Source organism: Mytilus californianus, unplaced genomic scaffold (genome assembly GCF_021869535.1).
Source record: "Mytilus californianus isolate M0D057914Y unplaced genomic scaffold, xbMytCali1.0.p SCAF_5, whole genome shotgun sequence".
NCBI classification, from domain to species: Eukaryota; Metazoa; Mollusca; class Bivalvia; order Mytilida; family Mytilidae; genus Mytilus; species Mytilus californianus.
Genome location: NW_026262701.1, coordinates 106684477 through 106709385, shown reverse-complemented (window position 1 = coordinate 106709385; position 24909 = coordinate 106684477). Strand labels below are relative to the sequence as shown.

The 24909-nt window shown below is 31.6% G+C and overlaps 1 protein-coding gene across 4 annotated transcripts in view; it reads right to left on the bottom strand.

Annotated features, from left to right (window-relative positions):
* Positions 1-24909, bottom strand: part of LOC127700465 (pre-mRNA-splicing factor ATP-dependent RNA helicase PRP16-like) — an 80321-nt gene that overhangs the window by 16619 nt on the left and 38793 nt on the right. For all 4 annotated transcript variants that reach the window (XM_052203953.1, XM_052203952.1, XM_052203954.1 and 1 more), the window contains exons 20-23: positions 8886-9034; positions 4673-4727; positions 2916-3050; positions 1986-2111 (exon numbers count right to left, since the gene is read on the bottom strand). In XM_052203953.1, the coding sequence (XP_052059913.1) occupies positions 1986-2111; positions 2916-3050; positions 4673-4727; positions 8886-9034 (465 nt within the window). The remainder of the gene's footprint in view (positions 1-1985; positions 2112-2915; positions 3051-4672; positions 4728-8885; positions 9035-24909) is intronic.

Below are 24909 nucleotides of genomic sequence, written 5' to 3'. Positions count from 1 at the left end.
GATGATTGATATTCCTTCTGGTATACAAACACATGACTTTTAAAATACTAAAACATTTTTTTTCAAAGAAAGAATGTTCAACATGAAACAACTTTCAATTAATGAAATTTACATAACTTAAATACCATGGCAGTGTCTACATGAAAGGAACAGTAATATTGAATTCTTAAAATCAAACACATTAAATTGATAAATAAAATTAATGGACCGCCTACCATCAAATTCTGAATTACCAGATAATTTCAAAATTTCAAGTGCATATGAAGCTAAAAATAGATCAAAGATTAAAATGGCCAGGTTGCGTAAAATATTTCTTAAACAATGGAGAATGGCCTATACTGAACAGTTAAATATATATATATACATATATGAAAATTGAAAATATAATAAACTGTTGACAACGAGATATGTCTCGCCTGTTGGCATAAAATTTTAAAAAGACAATCTGATGGACAGCAACATGGTCTATTAATTCAGTCACTGGACCATTATCTAGTGGGCAGGGCCTGAAAATAATCATCTAACTGATATGTACTGATAGTATTGCAACTTTATACAAAATATCACTGATCAATCACAAGTAGTTCTTATCGAACTGACTTAAGCAGAAAACTTAACATTGAAAATTGCTAATTAATTCAAAGTCAATGGACCATGACCTAGGGGGCAGGGCCTTGAAATAGTCGCCAAGCTGATATGAACTGATAGTAATGCAACTTCATACAAAATATCATTGATCTATCACAAGTAGATCCTGACAAACTAACTTAAGCAGAAACCTTAACATTGAAAATTGCTAATTAATTCAAAGTCACTGGACATTGACCTAGGGCAGGTCATCGGAATAGTCGTCAAACTTACATGAACTGATAGTAATGCAACTTCATACAAAATATCATTGGTCTATCACAAGTAGATCCTATCAAACTAAATTAAGCAGAAAACTTAACATTGAAAATTGCTAATTAATTCAAAGTCCATGGACCATGACCTTGGAAGCAGGGCCTCAAAATAGTTGTCAAACTGATATATACTGATAGTAAAGCAATTTTATATTAAATATCAATGATCTATCACAAGTAGTTCCTATCAAACTAACTCAAACTTCAGCACGAGCCCCCCGTTATGGCGCTTCATTTATGGTTAATCCAGACTTTTTATCAGTACCACTACAAATTTTGTCTAGTTTGAAATGTTTACCAATCAGACAGCAATAAAAGAACAAAGGACAAAGATAAACACAAACTACTAGATGAAGTAACCTAACCAGAAAACAAAACACAGGAATTTTTTCCAAAAGAAATATTTTAAAGCTGTGAGCGGAAACCATACTGACCTAGATAAAATTAACCTACATATACCTTAGGACTCTTTAACAGGAGGTGAATAACTAAACACCAAAATGCATTATAACAACAAATGAGAATGCGTATGATTGCATGTAAAGACATAGAATGCGTTCACACACTCTGTGATGAAAAAAGCCTGTTTAAACAGTTGAAAAACAAACTTTGAAAATCAGATGTAAAGTGCTTGACTCATCAGGTCAGAACTTAGCACAAAAACAACTAGCAAATACTACAAGTTTGTTTCAAATTAGGTCCAATGGTGTCAAGAGCATTTTAACAAGATTATGGACAATGGGGAAGAATAACAGATAATAAACAAAGGCAATAGCTCATACTAAATCTTCAGGACAAGTGAACAAATAAGGAATACTGATATCAAACAGTGCATTCATTTATAAACATTAAAATTTAATAGTTTACTTCAAATTTCATCTAAGTCTAGTCACATTGATACGTGATCAAGGACTAATCATTGATGAGGCAAGCTAGGGTGACAAAGGATTATATATACATACCTTGACAGTCATAACTAATTCATGGTAGACTATATAATCTGGATTAAGTCACATGACTAAGCAGTTAAGGACCAATCTTTGAAGAAGCAGACAGGGGTCACAAGGGATTATATATACATACCTTGACAGTCATAACTAATTCATGGTAGACTATATAATCTGGATTAAATCCCATACCAAACAAGGCACTAGTAGGATGGAGGTGGCATGGCATTCCTGTTCTTACATGTACATATTCTCCTATACCCTGTAATCAAGATTTAAACTTTTCAGCATATAAGTCTAAAACAATAAATTGTACAACTACTGTAAACATATCAATTCTCCATAGCATTAGGTTAACAAATGATCAATACTGGTCCTATAACATTTCAGGAAATATCATTTCACTAATTTCCATACATATTTGATGATAAAATGTGTAAAACAATCAGACCTATACAAATTCATTAAGTTCAGATACATTAAACCTGTAATGATGTCATAATTGTGCAGTCTGACGTAGTTTGATAATTGAATTCTTGATTTTGACTAAAATTTGGCGACATTTTGATAATTTTTGCTTCTGATGACATTGGCCTCATAAATGGATGTGTATCTCACCCATATACATCATTTTATAACAAATTTACTTTGGTCAAAGGATTTATCCAATGTTTTTAGGTAGGAAATAGACCTTAAAAATTAATTGAAATAGGTAAAATATCATAGTCTTCTAACACATACATTTTAAATGTATATAAATAAATTAAGCCAAACAATGTTAAGAATTTAAAATTTTCCGTGACAAATATATATTTTTTTCTAATAGTAAAAGCTACTAATTTAAAGATTACGTTTTTCAACATTTCAATATTTTAAAATCTATCTCATAGAGTAGAAATTAAAGTTGTAATGACTGACTTATCTCCCTTTCCCATAAAAAAAGTCATAAATCACAACTTATATCTATATAGTCTTAACTGATACATATGTAACATAATGGTTCACAAGTTGTATATCTTTCATCTCAATACAATATTATACAATAATGATATAAAATGATACTGACCTTAAGTCTAGCCGCCTGGTGGAAGTAGGCAGAACAAATAGTTTTTCTGACCACATCCCATTCATTACCACATGATATCAGAGGCATTTTTTGTGCGTCCATTATCTCTTTTAATTGTTGTCTCACCTCTCTGACCTAAATAGTATACAAAATGTAAATATGTAACTGTGCATATCCAAAAGGCTTTATCCTTTCACAATATATCTGTATTATTATTACCAATGCAGAGGTTTGTATTCATAATTTCTTTATTTTTAATACAGGTATTGTGGAGAAAGGTGTATAAATACAAAAATAGAGACTCCTAAGAGCCTCAATCATGCATCTGGGAAATTTAAACTTTAACTGCTCCAGAGAAGATTGTTTCTGATATTCTTAGCTTTGGACAGCTTTGTTTTCATCAATCCAGTAATGTTTTAATATATCTCCTTCAGTTTCAGAAGATACTATTTCTGAAAATTTGCCAATCAAAATTAAAATATGCCTCTGACAGTCATTTTTTAATCAGATTGGAACTAAACAAGTATCATTTGTAGAGAAACTTTTATACATCATGCATGACATGTTTTGTTTAAATTTGCTGAGCAGTTTCAGAGAAAAAGATGAAAATTTAGGGTTTCAATGGAATATATGTGCCACCAATGCCTTCATGTGACAACTGATCAACATCAAATAAGTATCATTTGTAAATTGTATTTTACCATTCTCCATAAGTTTCATATTTTGCTTTGAAGCTTCAGAATGGAAGATTTTTTAACATTGGCATATGGAGAATGGGCACCTATTGACTGCATATATATTTTATATACAGTTTAAATATTCACCTTATGAATGTCTTAAGTTTGAGATGTCTCCTATACCTGTCTTCCTATTGTAAAAATGGCACACCAGAAACTCATATGAGCTACCCATATTTCATGAACTGGATTCGTCCCAAATACAAAAGATTTAAAGAATTATAAAATCACCATCCCTCAATAGTTTACCAAAAACAATAGTTTATTTGCCAATTACTAAATTGATTCTATTATTACACACTTTTAAACATGTTGCCTCCCTTTGCCAATTGAAGACTGGTTCTATACAGGACAAAACGGGCTGCTCCCAGCTGTGGTGCATAGCATGATAAGTTGAAAACAACATGAAAGTTTTTTAAACAATTTTGAAAATAACTTTTGATATCTAAAGGTCTAAGCTTAAATAAAAGATTTGGAAAACTAAAAAATTAAACAAATTAAGCAAAGGTAAATTTGCTCTTTCCGCTAGCTCTTCTTTTTCAACAAAAATTATATCCTTTCTAAGTAAAACAACTTGTACAAATGGATACCTAATTACAGGGTCAATTACAAAATTGGCAAATACTGTGGATTCATTTATTTTCGTGGGTGCCATTTTTCATGGATTGAGGAAAACTTGCATTTGCATGAATATTTAATTTCATGGTTTTGTCAAAGTCTGCATACAACCTTAAATAAAATGTGTCATTCGTTGAACATTAAAATTTGTGATTCACCTGTACCCACTAAATCCATGAATATTGGTATCCAACGAATAATAATGAATTCACAGTAAACTATTGGTATTATAGTTTCAGAGGAATATGTGAATAATGTTCATAAATGTACTTCAAATAGTACAAATTAAATTTTTTCTTAATGTTTCACATTTTGAACCTACAATGGTCAGCTCCAGACTTGTCTTAAGCAGTGGGGGCATTTCATTGTTTGCAATAGAAGATTCTCTGTTTTATGTTTTACCTTCCTCATGGCTTTGATATGTATAAAATGTTCATTACTCCAGGTTGCTGAGTATCTGAAAGGAAAAATAAGGACAAAATTAAATAAATGTGGATAGTGTCCACATGTGGACACAGATGATGCCCCCGCTTGCATATCATATAGTTATAAAGGGACATAACTGAAGAACAGTAAAAGTGACGCTACCCAAATTTGAACTTGATCTGAGTTTTGTGGTAATAAGCATTGTGTGTAAGTCTCATAACATTTGGTTGAGGCTAGCTTAAGTAGAGAACAGAAACTAAAAATTCAGCAGGTTGGCCTGATGGACAATAAATGCTGAATATCATCCACTCTACTATTAAGGAAGTAATAATACTATAAGATACTTATCTTGGGTTCTGAATAAAAGTGTTTTGGTCAATAGACCATTACCAGTATGTAGAATGGGTATCTTACTGTATCTTGGGCCTTGAATAAAAGTGTTTTGGTCAATAGACCATTACCAGTATGTAGAATGGGTGTTTTACTGTATCTTGGGCCATGAATAAAGTGTTTTGGTCAATAGACCATTACCAGTATGTAGAATGGGTGTTTTACTGTATCTTGGGCCCTGAATAAAAGTGTTTTGGTCAATAGACCATTACCAGTATGTAGAATGGGTGTTTTACTGTATCTTGGGCCATGAATAAAGTGTTTTGGTCAATAGACCTATACCTGTATGTAGAATGGGTATCTTACTGTATCTTGGGCCCTAAATAAAAGTGTTTTGGTCAATAGACCATTACCAGTATGTAGAATGGGTATCTTACTGTATCTTGGGCCCTGAATAAAAGTGTTTTGGTCAATAGACCTATACCAGTATGTAGAATGGGTGTCTTACTGATCTTGGGCCCTGAATAAAAGTGTTTTGGTCAATAGACCGATACCAGTATGAAGAATGGGTGTCTTACTGTATCTTGGGCCATGAATAAAATTGTTTTGGTCAATAGACCTATATCGGTATGTAGAATGGGTATCTTACTGATATTGGGCCATGAATAAAAGTGTTTTGGTCAATAGACCTATATCCGTATGTATAATGGGTGTCTTACTGTATCTTGGGCCACAAATAAAAGTGTTTTGGTCAATAGACCGATACCAGTATGTAGAATGGGTGTCTTACTGTAACTTGGGCCCTGAATAAAAGTGTTTTGGTCAATAGACCTATACTAGTATGTAGAATGGGTATCTTATTGTATCTTGGACCCTAGATAAAAGTGTTTTGGTCAATAGACCTAGACCAGTATGTAGAATGGGTATCTTACTGTATCTTGGGCCATGAATAAAAGTATTTTGGTCAATAAATCTATACCAGTGTGTAGAATTGGTATCTTACTGTATCTTAGACCCTGAATAAAAGTGTTTTGGTCAATAGACCTATACTAGTATGTAGAATATGGGTATCATATTGTATCTTGGGCCCTGAATAAAAGTGTTTTGTCAATAGACCTATACCAGTGTGTAGAATGGGTATCTTATTGTATCTTGGACCCTGAATAAAAGTGTTTTGGTCAATAGACCTAGACCAGTATGTAGAATGGGTATCTTATTGTATCTTGTACCCAAAGTATCAAAAGTCAAGTTTAATATCGTTTATGTGTCAATCATTGCTTATATGATGCCCAACAGATTGCCTTTTGTTAATTAGTTTTCAGGGATTAAAATTTGGATAAGACAAAAAATGTCCAGTTTGCTCAAATATTTCTTAGAAGGCCTGCCATGAATGGCTGTATTTAGGTCAATAGACCTTTATCAGTATGTAGAAAGTGTTTCTATTGTATCTTGGGCCATGAATGATAGTACTCTCTCTAATCAACATTGCTGTATCAGCATGTAGTAAATTGTCAATCTAAACTCTTGACCGATAAACCTTTTAAGTATCAATCTTATGTTAACTTGGGTAGTTATAAATAGTCCAATAATGATAAGTGATGCAACAACATATAATATGCTATCTTAAGCCCTAACCCTATATCTTGTTCATGTTTTGATAGTGATGATAAACATTTCCTATTTACAATCCCCATTATATTTTTCTTTGAAGAGTTCAATATTTATTTTCAAATTAAGATAAGCACAAAGTATAACTTTTTTGTCAAAAAGTTGAAAATCATGAACTGAAGTGATTTTTAAATTCTAAGGTAAGATGAAAGTATAAACTTTAGTTGAAAGCTTGTTTAGTTCAGTAATTTGAAGTTAAATTATCATTATTTTCTATTTCTAGTTTTTCAAAGAACTCTATACCTCACTTAAATTAACTACTTCTGTGGAAAATAGGTGACAGTAAAAGAAACCTTATTTTACTAAAAGTAACTTTCCAATTATCATTTAAATACACATACCAACTAGTCAAAACAACTATTCACTATAAACAGACATAGCTGAATGCTATAAAACAAGATTATAGTTTTTAAATTAAAAGTGTATGTAAATTAAACTTAAGAATTTGAAATTTTTAAAATCAACAAGTATACAAATCATGCAGATGATATTGCTAAGGAACAGACTTTTAATGACAGACCTAATTGTCTCTTAAGATATTTAATGATTTTTCTGGGTTGATTCTGTTGGCGGTCAATATGTGTGATGTGGATCCATCACCCTTTCTACAACCACAGAAAATAACGCCACAACAGAAAAAAACAATAAATATTGCAAAAATATTGGGACAAGAGAAAGGGGCCAAGTGTCCATAGGCTGAGGTAAATAATGTTGTATACTGTGGAAAACATCAGAAGAGTGGAAATGAAAATCCAAAACTTAGTTTAAAGTCACAATGACATATCATCTTAACTTAATGATAAAACATGAAGTCAGAGATCATGAATTCTATCTGGTTACATCAAAGTCAACAATTTGATTTTAATTCACTTCATATCATAAAGACTGTCTCATCATGTTATTTTGTTAGTCAAACTCAATCAAGTTAATCCAAAAGTTTATAACAAAATAAGTATATGTTCCGAACCATTTGAGTATTTGGACCATACTTGTATGGTCATGACCATATGCGTATACCCATATGGTCCGACCATACACGTATGGTCGGACCATATAAGTATAAGACTCGTTTGGTTATTAACGGGCCGGACCATATGAGTATTTACACCATATAGATATTCTTCAAATAAATTATAACTTCCTTCGCAGGAGAACAAAGCTCATTCTCCGAACCCAAACCAGCACCAGTTACAAACTGATTCCTTTATCTTTACATATTGTCTGAGTCATGGTGTAAATGTTATCTTGCCTTCGCTAAAAACAATTTAGAGCGTTTTATTTTGTCAAACTTTTCGTCCGCAAAGGAAGCCACAGATGTTTTGGGCATGGACCTTTTTTCTTGTTTAAATTATTATTTCAGAAACAGAGTTTATTTTTATCTCAACTTATATTCATTTAATTATTGCTTTCTTTCTCCTTTTCGTATGATTTTTCTGTTATTGTAAGATCGTATAAATAGGAGCAAGAAAATATTAAATAACTAAAAACAATTTGAAATATTTATTTTATTAAAAAAACAATAAAATAAATTTAAAAAAAGAAAACAAAAATGCTAAAACATGTGTAAACAAACACACAAGAGACAGAAAGTAAGTAAAATATATTATCAAAATAAAATTTAATCTCAGATGAAAAGTTATAAATAAGTCTTGACATAGTTATTATTTAAAGGTTGAGTGTAACACTATATTTTGTTCTGGTAGTCATATCTTGTGGTTTTTGGATGTAATTATAAAAGAGGACCATTCAATTAGTGTATCACTGCATAGCTGGTGCATTTTGGTCATCAACTAATAAGGGGTCGCTGTAATATTCACAAAAAAGAAATTAACAGTTCACAAACGTTTTCTCTAAACAGCCTCCATAATTTTTAAGAAAAAAATCTATGTCTGTAGTTTACCTAAAAAATATCAACAGAGATTGCAACTTTTCAAGGTATTACCACACAACATAAAAATAAGAATGTGACAATTCTCCACCAGAGATTGATTGATTGATTGTTGGTTGCTTAATGTCCACTCTACCAAAGACCAAATGAAGTAGAAGGTTAGCAACTATAGGTCACTGAACATCCTCCAACAATGAGCAAAACCCATACTGCATAGCAAGCCATAAAAGGTCCCTAAAGGACAAATGTAAAACAATTCAAACCAGCATATAGCAAGGAATTTCTTACTGATATAATACCAACCCATTCTTTTTCCACTGATGATAAACATTAAGTAGAGTAAGATGATCACTTTCAGGAACCTGGAACTTCTCCCTGGCGTTATCTGAATCTTCTTCTCTTCCCTTAGGTCTGTAGAATATGGCAGGCACTGATAACATAGATACTATTATCTGGAAATATAAAATAATTAAAATTGTATTCATCATTGATGACCTTAAATTTACACTGAAAGTTTTCTCTAACCATGTATATTAACAAGAGGCTCTCAAGAGCCTGAATCGCTCACCTGTATTTCAGAGAAGAAGATTTTTAAATGTTAGCAAACTTGATGAACAAATTGTGTAAAATTGTCTTTAAAGGGCAATAACTCCTTAAGGGGTCAATTGACAATTATGGTCATATTATCTTTTTTGTAGATCTTACTTCGCTGAACATTATTGCTGCTTACAGTTTATATATATCTATAATAATATTCAAAATAATAACAAAAAACTGCAAAATTTTGTTAAAACTACCAATTCGGTGGCAGCAACCCAACAATGAGTTGTTCGATTCGTCTGAAAATTTCAGAGCTGATAGATCTTGACCAATTGAACAATTTTACCCCATGTCACATTTGCTCTAAAAGATTTAGTTTTTGAGATATAAGCCAAAAACTGCATTTGACCCCTATGTTCTATTTTTAGCCATGGCGGCCATGTTTGTCGATGGATCAAAAGTTTGGATACAATTTACGACAACAGACGACGGACGATGACAGACGCCAAGTGATGGCATAAGCTCACATGGGGCCCTGTGGGCCCCGGTGAGCTAAAAAGGGGGAGGGCACTGAATGTCTTGGGAATTTTAAATTTTTTTGAAAGAGGAACTTGATTCTATGGGCTAATAACCTTGAGACTGAACATATACCTGAAATGTTATAATTTTTTCCCTTTATTTCTATTAATATAATTAATATGATAATTAAATTAAATTTTCCAGTGTTCTCTGGTGAGTTTGGAGTTTACAATCAACAATGTGTAACAAGTAATATGATTTTTAACCCTGTGTCTTGCCTGCGATTGCTGCTCTCGGTGTTAACGTGTAATGTTGACTTAAAAGTCAGTCAACAACATACAGAATCTAAACTTTTTCTTAAGATGCTATTTCTTGGTCTTGAAAATTAGAAATTATTTTCTGGTGGGTTTGAACCCACCACTACTGAAAAATGGTCATTTTCAGTCTATTTTTCTATTTTAATACGACCTTGAGAGGTGAACATTGACTAAACTGTGTTTCTTTGTCATTCAAGTATTACCTTACAGTTACAGCAGTCTATCCATACTGACTGGAAGTAAATGTGACTTGAGAATCTTGCTGGGGAATTATTATTGGCTAGCCAAGTATGCCTAAATGTACGTTTTTACCGATTTCTGACAAAACGGTGTCCTAGATTTTACAGACCAGATTTCTTTTGGCCATATTATACCTCCTTGTGTTCCTGTACCATCTATGCATGTATTTATGGTAATAGTTGATACCTACAGCCCATACCAGTAACATAGTGGCCATAAAAAGACTACCACCCCTACCTGATTTTGGCTACTTTTCACGTTTTTCCAATTCTGAACTTTAAAAAGGCCATTAAAGTTGCCATATTTTCATAATCACACATCTGAGAAGAGTTTATGGACCATGAATTGCATGGTTGAAGTCCCTGCTGTAAAGACAGTCGAGCTGGGGTAGTTCTAAAAAAGTATGGAGGGTCATACAGGCCATCAAAGAATGGTGGTCGCCATCACAAATACAGGTGGGATTGGGTGGAAGGAGTTAATCATAAAAAAGCTTCTGCCAAAGTTTCATAAAATTCTATGAAGGGTTGACAAAGTAATTGATGTGTAACAAACTTTAACCTCAGACTGTATCTACTTGTTAACTGTAAAGTCCATTTATCAGTAATATACGGGAAAATAAAAATAAATATTTTCAAAATTTGGCTCTGGATACTGCATGTCTTTTGGTCATAAACAAGCTTCTGTCTAAATTTCATAAAATTCCATGAAGGCTTGACCAAGTTATTGATGACTGAAAAACTTTAACCTCAGACTAAATCTGAATGTTAACTGTAAAAATAACTAAGTCCATTTATCAGTAAAATACAGAATAATGAAAATAGATATTTTCAAATTTTGCTCTGGATACTATATTTTGGTCATAAACAAGCTCCTGTCCAATTTCAATAAATTCCATGAAAGTTTGACCAAGTTATAGATGATCTATTATAATAAAACTTTAACCAGACTGAACCTAAATCATCATGACGCCGCCAATGCTGACGACTGAGTTTAGGATCACAATGTCTTGCTTTCACAACATAAATGTTGCAGGCTCGACAAAAAAGTTCAGCACTCAACCAAAAGCTGAAAAAAAACATGTCATTTTGAAATGTTTTTCACAAAAAAGATAGGGGTGCAAAATACAGAATATAATTCCTTTACACTTCTCAGGACCAGGTGCAGAGACAGAGTCTTAATGCAAGGTATTCAAATACATCTTTCATATTTTCACTTATTTTCATTTCTTTTAAAATAAACCGCAAATGGTCAGTGCCCCTCCCCCTTTTGAAAAATCCTGGATCGGTCACTGAAAAGTGACATTAACAGTCATTTAAAAAGTTGAGTTTAAAAATATGCTGGAATCTGATGGTAATTAACTGTGGCAGATCTCACAAGTTTCATTCCATTCATTATTTAAATAATACAAAGATAATTGATTTAAGCTTCAAGGTTAAATTATTGTAAATATACTGATCCCACCTAACAATATGACATCCTGGCTTTTGTTATCCACCATCTACCACAACACGATATGATGTCAAAGTTCTATTTGTTAATAAATATCTATTCAAAATGTTGAAGTAGTAACAAATCACAAAATCTTATTTAACATGCATTTCTACACTGTATAATTTATTTACTGTAATAATTGTTAATTAGACAATACCCTACTAATAAACCCTTTTTATTCTTTGGTTGGTTGTATTTAACTAAGCAACCTTAACCTAATAATTCCCTGCAACAAAACAGAAAAAAATAATCACCAGAGAATTATTAACTTTGAAACTGTTGTGAGTTTTGATACAGGATAATAATGTTCTCCTATCCATCTTTTTCCTTCATCCTCACACCTCTTTTATTACAGTTACTTTTATTCTATCATTGTTTGTATATTAAATGCCTGTAATTTCTAACCAAGATAGACATAGTAAATCCTGATTTGCTATATGCTATTACTTGTTGTATCTAAATAATTAGTTCTGGAAATAATAACAAGCCTGTACAAGCTGAAATGTCTCTTTACTGCTCATGATCTAATATATGTTGGAAGCTGTATTACAGGCATCACATAAACTTAACACAATGATCCATGAAAATATGGTCAAGGTCAGATGACCCTATCCAGACAGACATGTTCACCTTACCATCATTCCCCATACCAAGTAAAGTTGACCTATTGATTACAGTATCTAAGAAACAAACCTTACTATAAAAACTAAATGTTGACCATGAACCATAAAAATGAGGTAGTGGTAAGGTGAACCCTGCCAAACTGACATGTACACCTTACAATCAATCCATACCACAAACTCAGGTGACCTATTGCATAGGTGACCTATTGCTAAAAGAATTTGAGAAACAGACCTAACCACATAATCTTAACCATGCAAATGAGATCAAGGTCAAATGAACTCTGCTTAATGGACAAATAAACCTTACAATGATTCTATATACCACACAAAATTGTCCTATTACTCATAATGAGTGAAAAAATAATGTGATAATAATACTTTAAATTATTTAAGCAGTGGCTGAAACATGAAAATAATGGCAAGGGCAATGGACTTATGTCAGATGGAAACCTTGTAAAATAAGGCATCTGACATTCTATATACATTGGTATGGAACATTGTGGTCTTCTACCATCTGAAGTATAAAACTTTATACAATAGTTTATTCCTACACTTAATTAGCATACCTATGCCTTGCATTCTTTGACAGTCAAGGCAGGCAAGGCAAAATAATTTTTTTGTATCTTTTTCCAAATACCAAACAAATTTCCTTATTAAACTTAAAGTCAACACTTCATTTATCGCCCTCATTTTGCCTGGATTATACTAATACAAGAACATTAATAAAAAGATAGGGAAAAATAGTCTCCTATTACGATAACTAAAGCGTCATTTCATTTTCTTATTTCCATTAGATTGTATAAACATCCAGAACGACCTTCAATATCATTGCAAAAAATGGTCTCAATCTCATTAAAAAAAACTATTAATTTAGTATCATATATCTGTAATTGTTTACAAGTTACTTAAATAGTAACCAACCAAGCAGGCAACAAGTGCTGAGATATTCATTTCTTTTAATCAAAATATAAAGCGGTCATCATTTTAAGGAGAAATTGTTTTGGTCAACTATCGTTGAAGGTTATCTACACACCTCTTTTAATTCATATTTCTATACATAAATATAAAGGGAGTAGGTTTTAACAATAGATAACAATCATGACAATGGTAGACTTAATCTTCCTTGTATTACAATTTTGATATGTAAAATGAGATTGGATGATAGAGACTGAATTTTAGAAAACAGATAAGGCAGTGTATCTTTCTTTTAACAAGCTAATATCAATATATAATTACTTCACAGTGTCATAAATGACCCTTCTGAATTCATATCATTCTTCAACATAAAATAATTATTCATGTATGAAAATAAAAACTATTCATCTCATACCAGTGGCATTGGAGTAGACTGAAAAGGATGGGAAAGGGGGCAAACTTCTGAAAGTGAAAGCCAAAAAAAACCCTAAAAACATCTAAAGTGTCTAATAGATTAGAAGTTAGTCAGTGGTTTCTTTCCTTTTCCTTTTCTATTATGAATAATTTTCTTTTCTTCCAAATATGTTTTATGTAAAATAATGGGCCAAGAGAAAAACATGAATAAATGTATTTTAATTATATGCTTCACAAATGAATTAAGAATAGATATTTTATTGTTGTTTGTTGTACAGTCACATATATTTCCTTAAAACTCAAAATGGCGAACACAGTTCATTTAAAATATGTACAGCTTTATCTACAGCTTGATAACCTTACATTGTCTGACGTGTAATGTCATATGCTTTTTTATTGTTATGGCCTTTTGTTTTGCACCTTTTTGATATCACTATGCAAGTAAGTACCTGCAGAGGAACATTTGGATCACCGGTTCTTAAAAGAGATCAAATTGTAAAAAAAAATTTGCAGATGGAATCATTCTAAATGAAAGATGTCAACTAATAGCAATAAAATGCTTCGCTGGGGCGCAGCTTGATACGACCGCAGAGGTCGAACCCTGAACAGTTGGGGCAAGTATGGACACAACATTCAAGCTTGATACAGCTCTGAATTTGGATTGTTATTAAATATTTGAAACAGCATAGGTTTCTGACACAGAAAGAATGTGGTCTAAGAACTTGAATTTTTTTAATTTACCTATTATGGTCCAATGTCCAAAATCAAAATACATGGTTAGATTCAGCATATCAAAGAACCCCATATTTTTGTTAAAATCAAACAAAGTTTAATTTTGGACCCCAACTTGGACAAACTTGAAAACTGGACCCATAATCAAAAATCTAAACACATGTTTAGATTCAGCATATCAAAGAACCCCAAGAATTCAATTTTTGCTAAAATCAAACTAAGTTTAATTTTGGACCCTTTGGACCTTAATGTAGAATAATTTAAAAAACAGGACATAAAATTAAAAATCTAAATACACGGTTAGATTTGGAATATCAAAGAACCCCAATAATTCAATTTTTGATGAAATCAAACAAAGTTTAATTTTGGACCCTTTTGACCTCAATATGAACCAATTTGATAGCGGGGCCCACAAATAAAAAATCTAAATTCATGGTTAGATTCAGCATATCAAAGAACCCCATATATTCAATTTTTGTTGAAATCAAAAAAAGTTTAATTTTGGACCCCAACTGGGACCAACTTGAAAACTGGGCCCATAATCAAAAATCTAAACACATGTTTAGATTCAGCATATCAAAGAACCCCAAGAATTCAATTTTTGTTAAAATCAAACTAAGTTTAATTTTGGACCCTTAGGACCTCAATGAAGACCAATTTAAAAAACGGGACCCAAATTAAACATCTGAAAACACGGTTAGATTTGGCATATCAAAGAACCCCAATAATTCAATTTTTGATGAAATCAAACAAAGTTTAATTTTGGACCCTTTTGACCTCAATATGAACCAATTTGATAGCGGGGCCTACAAATAAAAAATCTAAATACATGGTTGGATTCAGCATATCAAAGAACCTCATATATTCAATTTTTGTTGAAATCAAACAAAGTTTAATTTTGGACCCCAATTTGGACCAACTTGAAAACTGGGCCCATAATCAAAAATCTAAATACATGTTTAGATTCAGCATATCAAAGAACCCCAAGAATTCAATTTTTGTTAAAATCAAACTAAGTTTAATTTTGGACCCTTTGGACCTTAATGTAGACCAATTTAAAAAACAGGACCCAAAATTAAAAATCTAAATACACGGTTAGATTTGGAATATCAAAGAGCCCCAATAATTCAATTTTAGATGAAATCAAACAAAGTTTAATTTTGGACCCTTTTGACCTCAATATGAACCAATTTGATAAAGGGGTCCAAAAATAAAAAATCTAAATACATGGTTAGATTCAGCATATCAAAGAACCCCATATTTTCAATTTTTGTTGAAATCAAACAAAGTTTAATTTTGGACCCCAATTTGGACCAACTTGAAAACTGGGCCAAAAATCAAAAATCTAAATACATGTTTAGATTCAGCATATCAAAGAACCTCATATATTCAATTTTTGCTAAAATCAAACAAAGTTTAATTTTGGACCCTTTGGACCTTAATGTAGACTATTTTGAAAACTGGACCCAAAATTAAAAATCTAAATACACTGTTAGATTCGGCATAACAAATAAATAAATGTGATCAAAGATTTAACAAATCTAATGCGCCATACTGTGCAATTAAAGATTACTTCTTGAAATTTTTCAATATTTGAAATTTGAAAAAAAAATAATATTTGAAGAATAATTCTTTTTAATTTCTGAAATCTGAAATGAGAAAAAATTGACCCCCCACAATTTCTTTTTATCCCCCCCCCCCCTTTTTTCCCCAAAAAAATTCTTTCCCTCAAGATATGGTGATAATCTCAATTCAAATTTCCAATGGAGTTGGCAACCATAATTACCCATTTAAATTTACCATAGTGCTAACTTTATCTATTTTATAATAGAATTAAAAATATAGTGTCAAATCTTTCATATGGATTTTTTTGTAAAAAAAAATGATGCAACATTTGCAGATATTTTTACTGGTCTTCCTTTATAAATATGCATTTCTTTAAACATAATTTAAAAGCAGTGTAAGGGAAGTAACCAAAACGTTGTATTTGGATTACCTCCCTTACACTGTTTTAAATTATCTTTATTGTTCATTAACCATTACTTTATACATAATTTAAAAGCAGTGTAAGGGAGATAATTTCAATGATGTATTTGATTTATCTCCCTTACACTGCTTTAAATTATGTTTTGTACTAAAGTATTTGTCCATTAACCAGGACAACCTTGTTTTTCCCCCTTTTTTGCCCCTTATTCCTAAACGGTTTGAGCCATAACCCCCCAAAGCAAATCCTAACCATCCCTTTGTGGTATGGAAACTTGTAGTATAATTTCAGAGAGATCCATACACCATTTCAACAGTTATTGTCTGGAAACTAGAAAATGCTTATTTTTGGCCCCTTTTTGGCCCCTAATTCCTTAACTGTTGGTACCATAACCCCCAAAATCAATCCCAACCTTCCTTTTGTGGTATTTGACCTTATGGTAAAATTTCAAAAAGATCCATTCACTTAAACTAAAGTTAGAGTGCGAAAACCAATGTGTATTCGGACGACGACGCCGTACGACGACAACGACGACGCCAGCCGACGACGACGACGACGACGCCAACGTCATACCAATATACGACCACAAAATTTTTTTGCGCTCGTATAAAAACTCCATTGCAAAAGCTCAATTGGCTATTGACAAGGTGAGCTAAATTTGTTGATTCTAACACTTTCATCAATACCAAAATTATCAAATGGTAAGTTAACCAATCAATTAAGGAACAAATTAGGAAAGAATTTTCAAAAACTCATTTATAACTTTAGACAAAAATAATATCAGACAAATAAACAATAATTAACCATTATGAATTGAAATTTATTGATGTAAATTTTCACTTACTTATTATCATGTCTTCTGACCAGGTTATTTAAATGTTATACTTTTAATACACTAGAGCAAGGATTTATAAGGTGAGATATAATAACATATAATATCTTACTATATAAATCCTTGGCAAGAGCGAATGTAAATATACTTCATTCAAAAAAGGTAAATTTTTAGTACCTTTGTGCACACAACCTCCTTCATTAGAAATTTCTAATCCACCCTAATATGCACACCTCCCTTTTTTCAAAATTAAGTGCTTTCAGAATTTTGCACTCAACATGAGGAGGTTTAAACAGGGAAATCTAGATTTTATAAAGGTAAAAAATAAATCACAAGTTTCAATAATCAAACAAATAAAAAGTATAACTTAGCATGCTTTTAAAGGGAAGGCTATTAAATTTTGACTGTAATAAATTTATAGGAAAATTTCATTTTTCATTATTTTTTATGTTTGATAGAACCTCAGCAACCCCAATTTGAAATACCCTGTATAAATTTTTCCACTATTATGAGAGTGTGAAGATTAACATTCTGAATTGTCCAGAAGCAATATCTAACATCTGATACATTCTGTATCTATACTCAATCTTTACAAGGATTCACACAAATAAGGTAAAGTTACTTTAAATTATAGGAAAAATAATAATTAATTTGTATGGATTGGAAAATTAAATATTTCAAAAAGTCTTTCAAATTTCTGATATTATTATAGGCCATTTTTACTTGAATAGACAGAAAAAAAAATGTATTTAAGTTTCAGGTTTACTTTTTTCCTTTTATTCTTTTTTATTCTGCTTCCCGAAATGTTTTGGAAACTAAAGAATGAAACAAACAAAAAACAAATTAACAATCGATAAATTTTCATTTCTTTTATTAGATTTAGTTTTCATATTCAGCTGTGGTTGATCCAAAAGTTTATGGACAAAATGTAAAAAATAACTGTTTTCATGCAAAGTTAGCCATCCAAAGACATTCATTAATAGAATAATAGAAATTGACATCAGAAAATAAAAGTTTTTTTTTCTGGTTAATCTTGGAAAAGTGTTGAATATTTTGTACATGTGAAAAACCCTACAGGGAGGCCATTTGTTTGCCGTTTGCATTTCAAATGATATAAAACATTACTATATATTACAAATAACAATTTTATATCATAAAAAGACTGCAAAAGTTCTTAAAATAAGATTTATGAGGAAAGAATTTATACATTCAGAAGAGCACAGAGTATACACAAATCTTTTCCTGGGGTGATATAGTAATTATGGATTGTCCTATATAAAACAAGGTAATGTGAGGTCACCCTTCACATATTATGGTAGTCATCATAATAATCATCTATAGAATATTAAATGTGTATCTCAATGCATATTTATCTGATGACCTGTCCATTAACTATTGGATCAGTCTTGAAACTTATCTTAGACAATTTCTTTTCTGATGAGTCAATGTCATATAGTTTTAGGAATTTCTAATTTTCTACATGTTTAATACACATATTCAATAAAATTATGGATGGAAGCTTTGCATTAATTTTGTCTGGGTGTGTGTGTGTATTTATCACAGTTGATTTATAAAATACAGTATAAAAATAAGGTGGTGTGGATTGATTGCCAATGAGACATCTATACCCCAAAGTCCAAATGATGTGGATGTAAGCAACAATAGGTTACACTAGGGCCTTCAACAATGAGCAAAACTTTTGTCATATAGCTCTTCAACTGTTTCGGTACTTATACATCCCTCGGATTTCAAATGTTTGGCTTTGAGCGTTCCTGATGAAGGTAAATCCAGAAAAGCGCTTCGGACGCATGGAATTATTAAACGTGTTGTTTTCAATTTTTTACATCACTGGGTCGATACCTCTGCTGGTGGACTATCAGTCCCCGAGGGTATCATCAGCTCAGTAGTCAGTACTTCGGTACTGACATGATTTATAACAAACTTTTCTAAAATTGTCCGTTTATAAATTTTGAAATTATAAAGAAACTAAGGTTTCAACTCCCTCAGGCAAAGTTGACCTTAGATGGATTTGGCTATTCGTTTTAGGTATTTTTTTTGTCATATAGCTCTTCAACTGTTTCAGTACTTATACATCCCTCAGATTTCAAATGTTTGGCTTTGAGCGTTCCTGATGAAGGTAAATCCAGAAAAGCGCTTCGGACGCATGAAATTATTAAACGTGTTGTTTTCATTTTTTTACATCACTCGGTCGATACCTCTGCTGGTGGACTATTAGTCCCCGAGGGTATCATCAGCTCAGTAGTCAGTACTTCGGTACTGACATGATTTATAACAAACTTTTCTAAAATTGTCCGTTTATAAATTTTGAAATTATAAAGAAACTAAGGTTTCAACTCCCTCAGGCAAAGTTGACCTTAGATGGATTTGGCTATTCGTTTTAGGTATTTTTTTGTCATATAGCTCTTCAACTGTTTCGGTACTTATACATCCCTTGGATTTCAAATGTTTGGCTTTGAGCGTTCCTGATGAAGGTAAATCCAGAAAAGCTCTTCGGACGCATGAAATTATTAAACGTGTTGTTTTCAATTTTTTGACTTACAAAATACTACTGTAATCTTGTAATGACTTTGACACTATCAGTCATAAAAATAATTTGCAAAGATAGTCAACTTCAGAACAAAACATTTCAACTTACACAAAAGTTTATTTCATACTTTTTAAAATCAAATATTTACTTGATATTTCATTAAGTTGGACAGTTGTTATGAGTTGTTTTAATCGCTTTGCACATGACATTTCCTTTGCCTTAAAATAATCAAATTTGGGGCATTTGGTTTCGACAGTAGAAGTTTGAAGAACTAGAAGTTAATTTGGTGTGGCCTCTTTGATACAAAGCCTGTACAGATTAAAAGAACTTCATTTTAAAATACTGCAACTGTCAACTTTTACCTTTCTTTAAAAGAGCTTGCACTGAGTTGTGATTTATTTATTTTTTATCTTCTTAATTTCATATTACTCTCCATATTTTTTATGCATCTTCTGCTTTCCAAAACATTGGCTATGAACATTGGAAAAGAAGGTTAAAGATAGACTCATATTAAATTCATTATCCTCATATAAACTTTACCAATAAATATTCTGTCAATCTAGATATTTGCTATGATAATTTATCAAATTAACATAACTTTAACACCTACAACAATGTACTGAATTTAAATAGCCAATGGGTAATATTTTCTCTCCTACCATCTGACTGGTAACAATATTCAAATCAACAGATATCACATGTACTAATCTGCTAGTTTATCTATCCATAAATTGAAAATCAAATAACTTTCACTCAAACTGGAAATTAATTTTCATATCCTTACTTGGTACAGGCTTTTTCAAGAAGAAATGGTGGGTTAAGAACCTTTAAATCTGGATTTATGGTGCCAAATCTCAACCTAATATCAAATTTTTGTTTCCACATCTCTCAAAATTGTCAATATAAAAAAGGGAAGATGTGGTATAATTGCCAATGAGACAACACTCTACCAGAGACCAAATGACATAGAAGTTAACAACTATAGGTCAATGTACAGCTAGATTACGTTTATTGTTGAAGTATGATTTCCCCTGCATTAAAGCTGATTTAAGTGGTATTTCCCATCCAATTTTTTATGGTGATATTATTCATAAAGCTAACAAGTCTAGGAATAAGTTAACATGGATCTAAATCAAGGAATTCAATAGGTTGCAAGCATTAAACTGGCATATTAGATTAAAAACGATGCAAAGCAAAGCGTTATCCAGGAACCAAGTCTGCTACTCCACGAATATATTATATAACTAGTTCAAAGTAATGGGTCACCTTGTAAAAACTGTCTTTTAAAAACTAAGTTATAGCTTCACATGTACTTACACATCTTTGGTTTTCAAAACTTGTGGCTCTGAGAGCTCCTAATGAAAAGTAATCCAGAAAACTATTTCAAACTCATTGGTTTTGCTCATTGATGAAGGCCATAGGCTACCTATAGTTGTTAACTTCTTTGTCATTTGGTTTCTGATGGAGATTTATCTCATTGGTAATCATACTTATTTTCATATCAACATATTTGACAGTAGGATTTTGGTTTAAGTTATTGGAATTAGAAAATAAATCTGAAATGTAAATACATTTTTCGAATGTCTCTGCTTTATTCTTTCAGATAATGTATGTACAGTTTCTACTGTTGTTTTGTGTTGTGTCCTGCATAGCCGTAACCAATCAAACATGTTCCCAATATCTATCCAACAGCTGCTTTTGTGTAAATGAAAATGCAAAAAACATTCGTTGCAACTTTAACACAACTGATGCATTAGAAATCCTCAACAATTCGGTAATAATAGAAACAGTGATGAATTTGACCAAATTAGATATCTCAGGAAACAATCTGAGTGCTCTGCCATCTTCTTTCTTCAATGGAATTCATACTATTCGTGAACTTGATCTCAGTGAAAACAACTTCAAAAAGTTACCTGAATTTCTTCCACTACAAATTGCCACGAACATTAAGAAATTGAATGTATCATCTAATCACCTTACAGATATAGATGATTTCACTTTTTCTACATTGCATCTACTAGAAATACTTGACCTTTCTTATAATGAGCTAACAGAGGTTAAAGACAATACATTTGTAAATAACAGATACCTCTGGTGTTTAAATCTGTCGAATAACAAACTGCAATCACTTTCAGCAACAACCTTTAATGGACTGGAAAATTCTGTACGAGACTTGGACTTAAGTGAAAACAACTTATCCATCCTACATTCGGAAACCTTCATCAACCTGCATGATCTTAAATCATTAAAACTTGCATACAATCTATACAGTGAACAAATATCAAATCTGCTCATTCCACATCATGTGGTTTTACTGGATCTAAGTAATTCTAGAATTCAGCAAATAAATGACTGCCAGCTTGAAGGACTTATTGACCTTGAATATATAAATCTCCATGGTAACCCCTTAGCCTGTTCTTGTCATTTGAGCTGGCTCCACCAACGTATAATCCACAACCAGGAAATGGACAGTATCCATACAATTCATCCACATGAGATCAATGACTGGACTTGTATAACATCAGAGGGAGCTACAATCAATGTGACCGATCTTAGCGTTCAATGCTCAGGTCACTACTTTCTTAATCCACTAGAACACTGCATTAAATCAAAAGATCCTGACACGGATACTGGTGAAGAGAAAATACTAGATATATTAAAGCTAAAATTACAAACTGAAAAGGAAGATGATGGAGTTTCTGTTACATGGCAAAGTTACAACAATTCAAACTTTTATGGCTACGACATCACAATATTCAATGAAGAAGGAAGCAAAATTTACCATTCTCCAACTCTCCATCAATCTGCAACAAAATATTCTGCACAATCTTCTGAACTCAGAAATGGAAAATATCAAGTATGCCTTAACGTACTTCAAAATGAAACACACAGTGCAGGTCGCGTTTGTAATGAAATTTCATATATAGACTTGCAAATTATTGTCGGTATTTTAGCAGGAGTTATATTTTTAATTCCATGCATAGTTGCACTTGTTTACATCATATGTTTAGATAAGAAAAAATTTCTATTGTATGATGACTATGACGAATTGTCTGTGTCAACAGAGGAAAAAGACAAAGATAAAAAGACAACAGAAAAATCAGAAAAGAATCCCTCAAAACAAAATACAGCAAAATGGAGCAAAAACCAAAAAGAAACACTTAAAGTACCCACAATAAAAGTATATGACTACGCAAAAAGTGATGACAATACTCTTCCTGTAGTGCGAAGTACAGACCGAATTTTACCTGATGACGATGTCAGTATTGAACCTGATGGTGACTCAGGAAGTAGCGCTGGAATACGTATTGATATTCCCAGTGATAATGACGAACCTGGTGTAGCAAACGAAGGTTATACAGAAGACGCTGCTGGAGGATATGACATTAAACTCTAGACAATATAAATGATATCATTTCATGTGTTATTTTAGAACAAACAAGCAGACGTCAGAAATTCTGAAAATTTATCATTTTTGCTACAACCTGATAATCCATTATTCATTCCATAATATAATTATTCATTTGGTATATAAACTAAATATAACATGAAAACCTGACAATTCATAGTTCATTCTATGATGTAAATATTTATCACGTATATAAACTAAATATAACATAAAAACCTGGCAATTCAGAGTTCATTCTATGATGTAAATATTCATTAGGTATATTAACTAAATATAACATAAAGAGAGATATGTGTAGACAATGAATCAACCGAAACCTTGACAATCTGCCTGAAAAACACCATTAGAACTCTTTCATGTGCCATTTATCTATTTTTGAGTTTAAACATAAAATCCCGAAATTTTTAACACAAATTTATATTCTCAGTCAAAATGTTGCATATTACACTACTAATAGGCTTTTTTATTTTTAATCAAATTTAAGGGAATAAGGCCCTAGAACATAAGTTTGAATAACAATAAAATTGCTTCAATTATAATAGTGATGAGATTTATACTCAATTCGTTATAACAGTAGAAAAACAAATAAAAAAGTAAACGATTGTGATATCTATAAGTTGCTGTTTTATTTATTCCTTCTTTGTACAAAAAATATATCCAAGTCCAATATTCAAAAGCTAAATTATTGTCACCTAATTTATATTTATATTTAGAGATGATTTACAATATATATGTATTGTTGATATTTCCAAAATAGGAAAAAAATCTTATAATTTCATAACAATGTAACCACTTTATATATATATATATATATATATATATACTGTAAACCAGCAAATTTTCGCGAGTGATTTATTTTTGCGACTTTTGCGAGTAGGAAAATAACGTGAATATTAATCGTTGCGAATGTGTAAAAATGGGATAATTCTTTAGTTAACTACTCCAAGAAAACTTGAAAATTGTGAAATTAAATCGGCGTGAAGTAGGAGAGAAATGGTTAGACGCGAAAAATAGTATCTGGGAAAATAAGTTGGTTTACAGTATGTATGATGTGTATGAACCAGTTTTAAGTCCAGTAAGGTATTTTTTATTCAGCTAGATTAGGGCTTGAAATTACCAATCTATACAAATATTAAATGAAACTAAGAACCAAAAATTAGTTTATTCATTAGAATATCATCTCCAAAATAGAATATCAACCACAGTGTTGCTTAAATACATACAAATTTTTGGAGACAACCACTAGATCAACCTAATGAAATGTGGCTTTCTGTTCAATAACTTATTTGTCGAATATATAACGGGAAAAAATTGTCACAAAAAAAACCAGTTCTTTGCATTTGCACAAATTACCATTTCATTTGCGCCAAAATGTTTCATTGTATTTTAATATTCAAATTATATTATTGACTTCTATTGATCTCTACCGTTCGCCAGCCATACCTGTTATCCCTGGTCTCAACAGGGAGGTGGGAGTAGGATATGGTGCAGGATAAATAAAAAATTAAATAAACATTAATCATCATTTATATTACCTGAAAAAATGCACAAAAAAGTAGTTATTTTTGGAGCAAATGAAAAATAATTGCCATTTAGGCGCAATTGAAATACTGCATTTAAAAAAAAATTATGCAAATGCAATGCACCCTAAAATAATCAACAATTCTTAGCTTCTCCATCATATTGTAATTATATATATACATGTATTATTTTGCCAAATATGGTCAATACATCATGTGAATGTACAAAATACCAATTACATG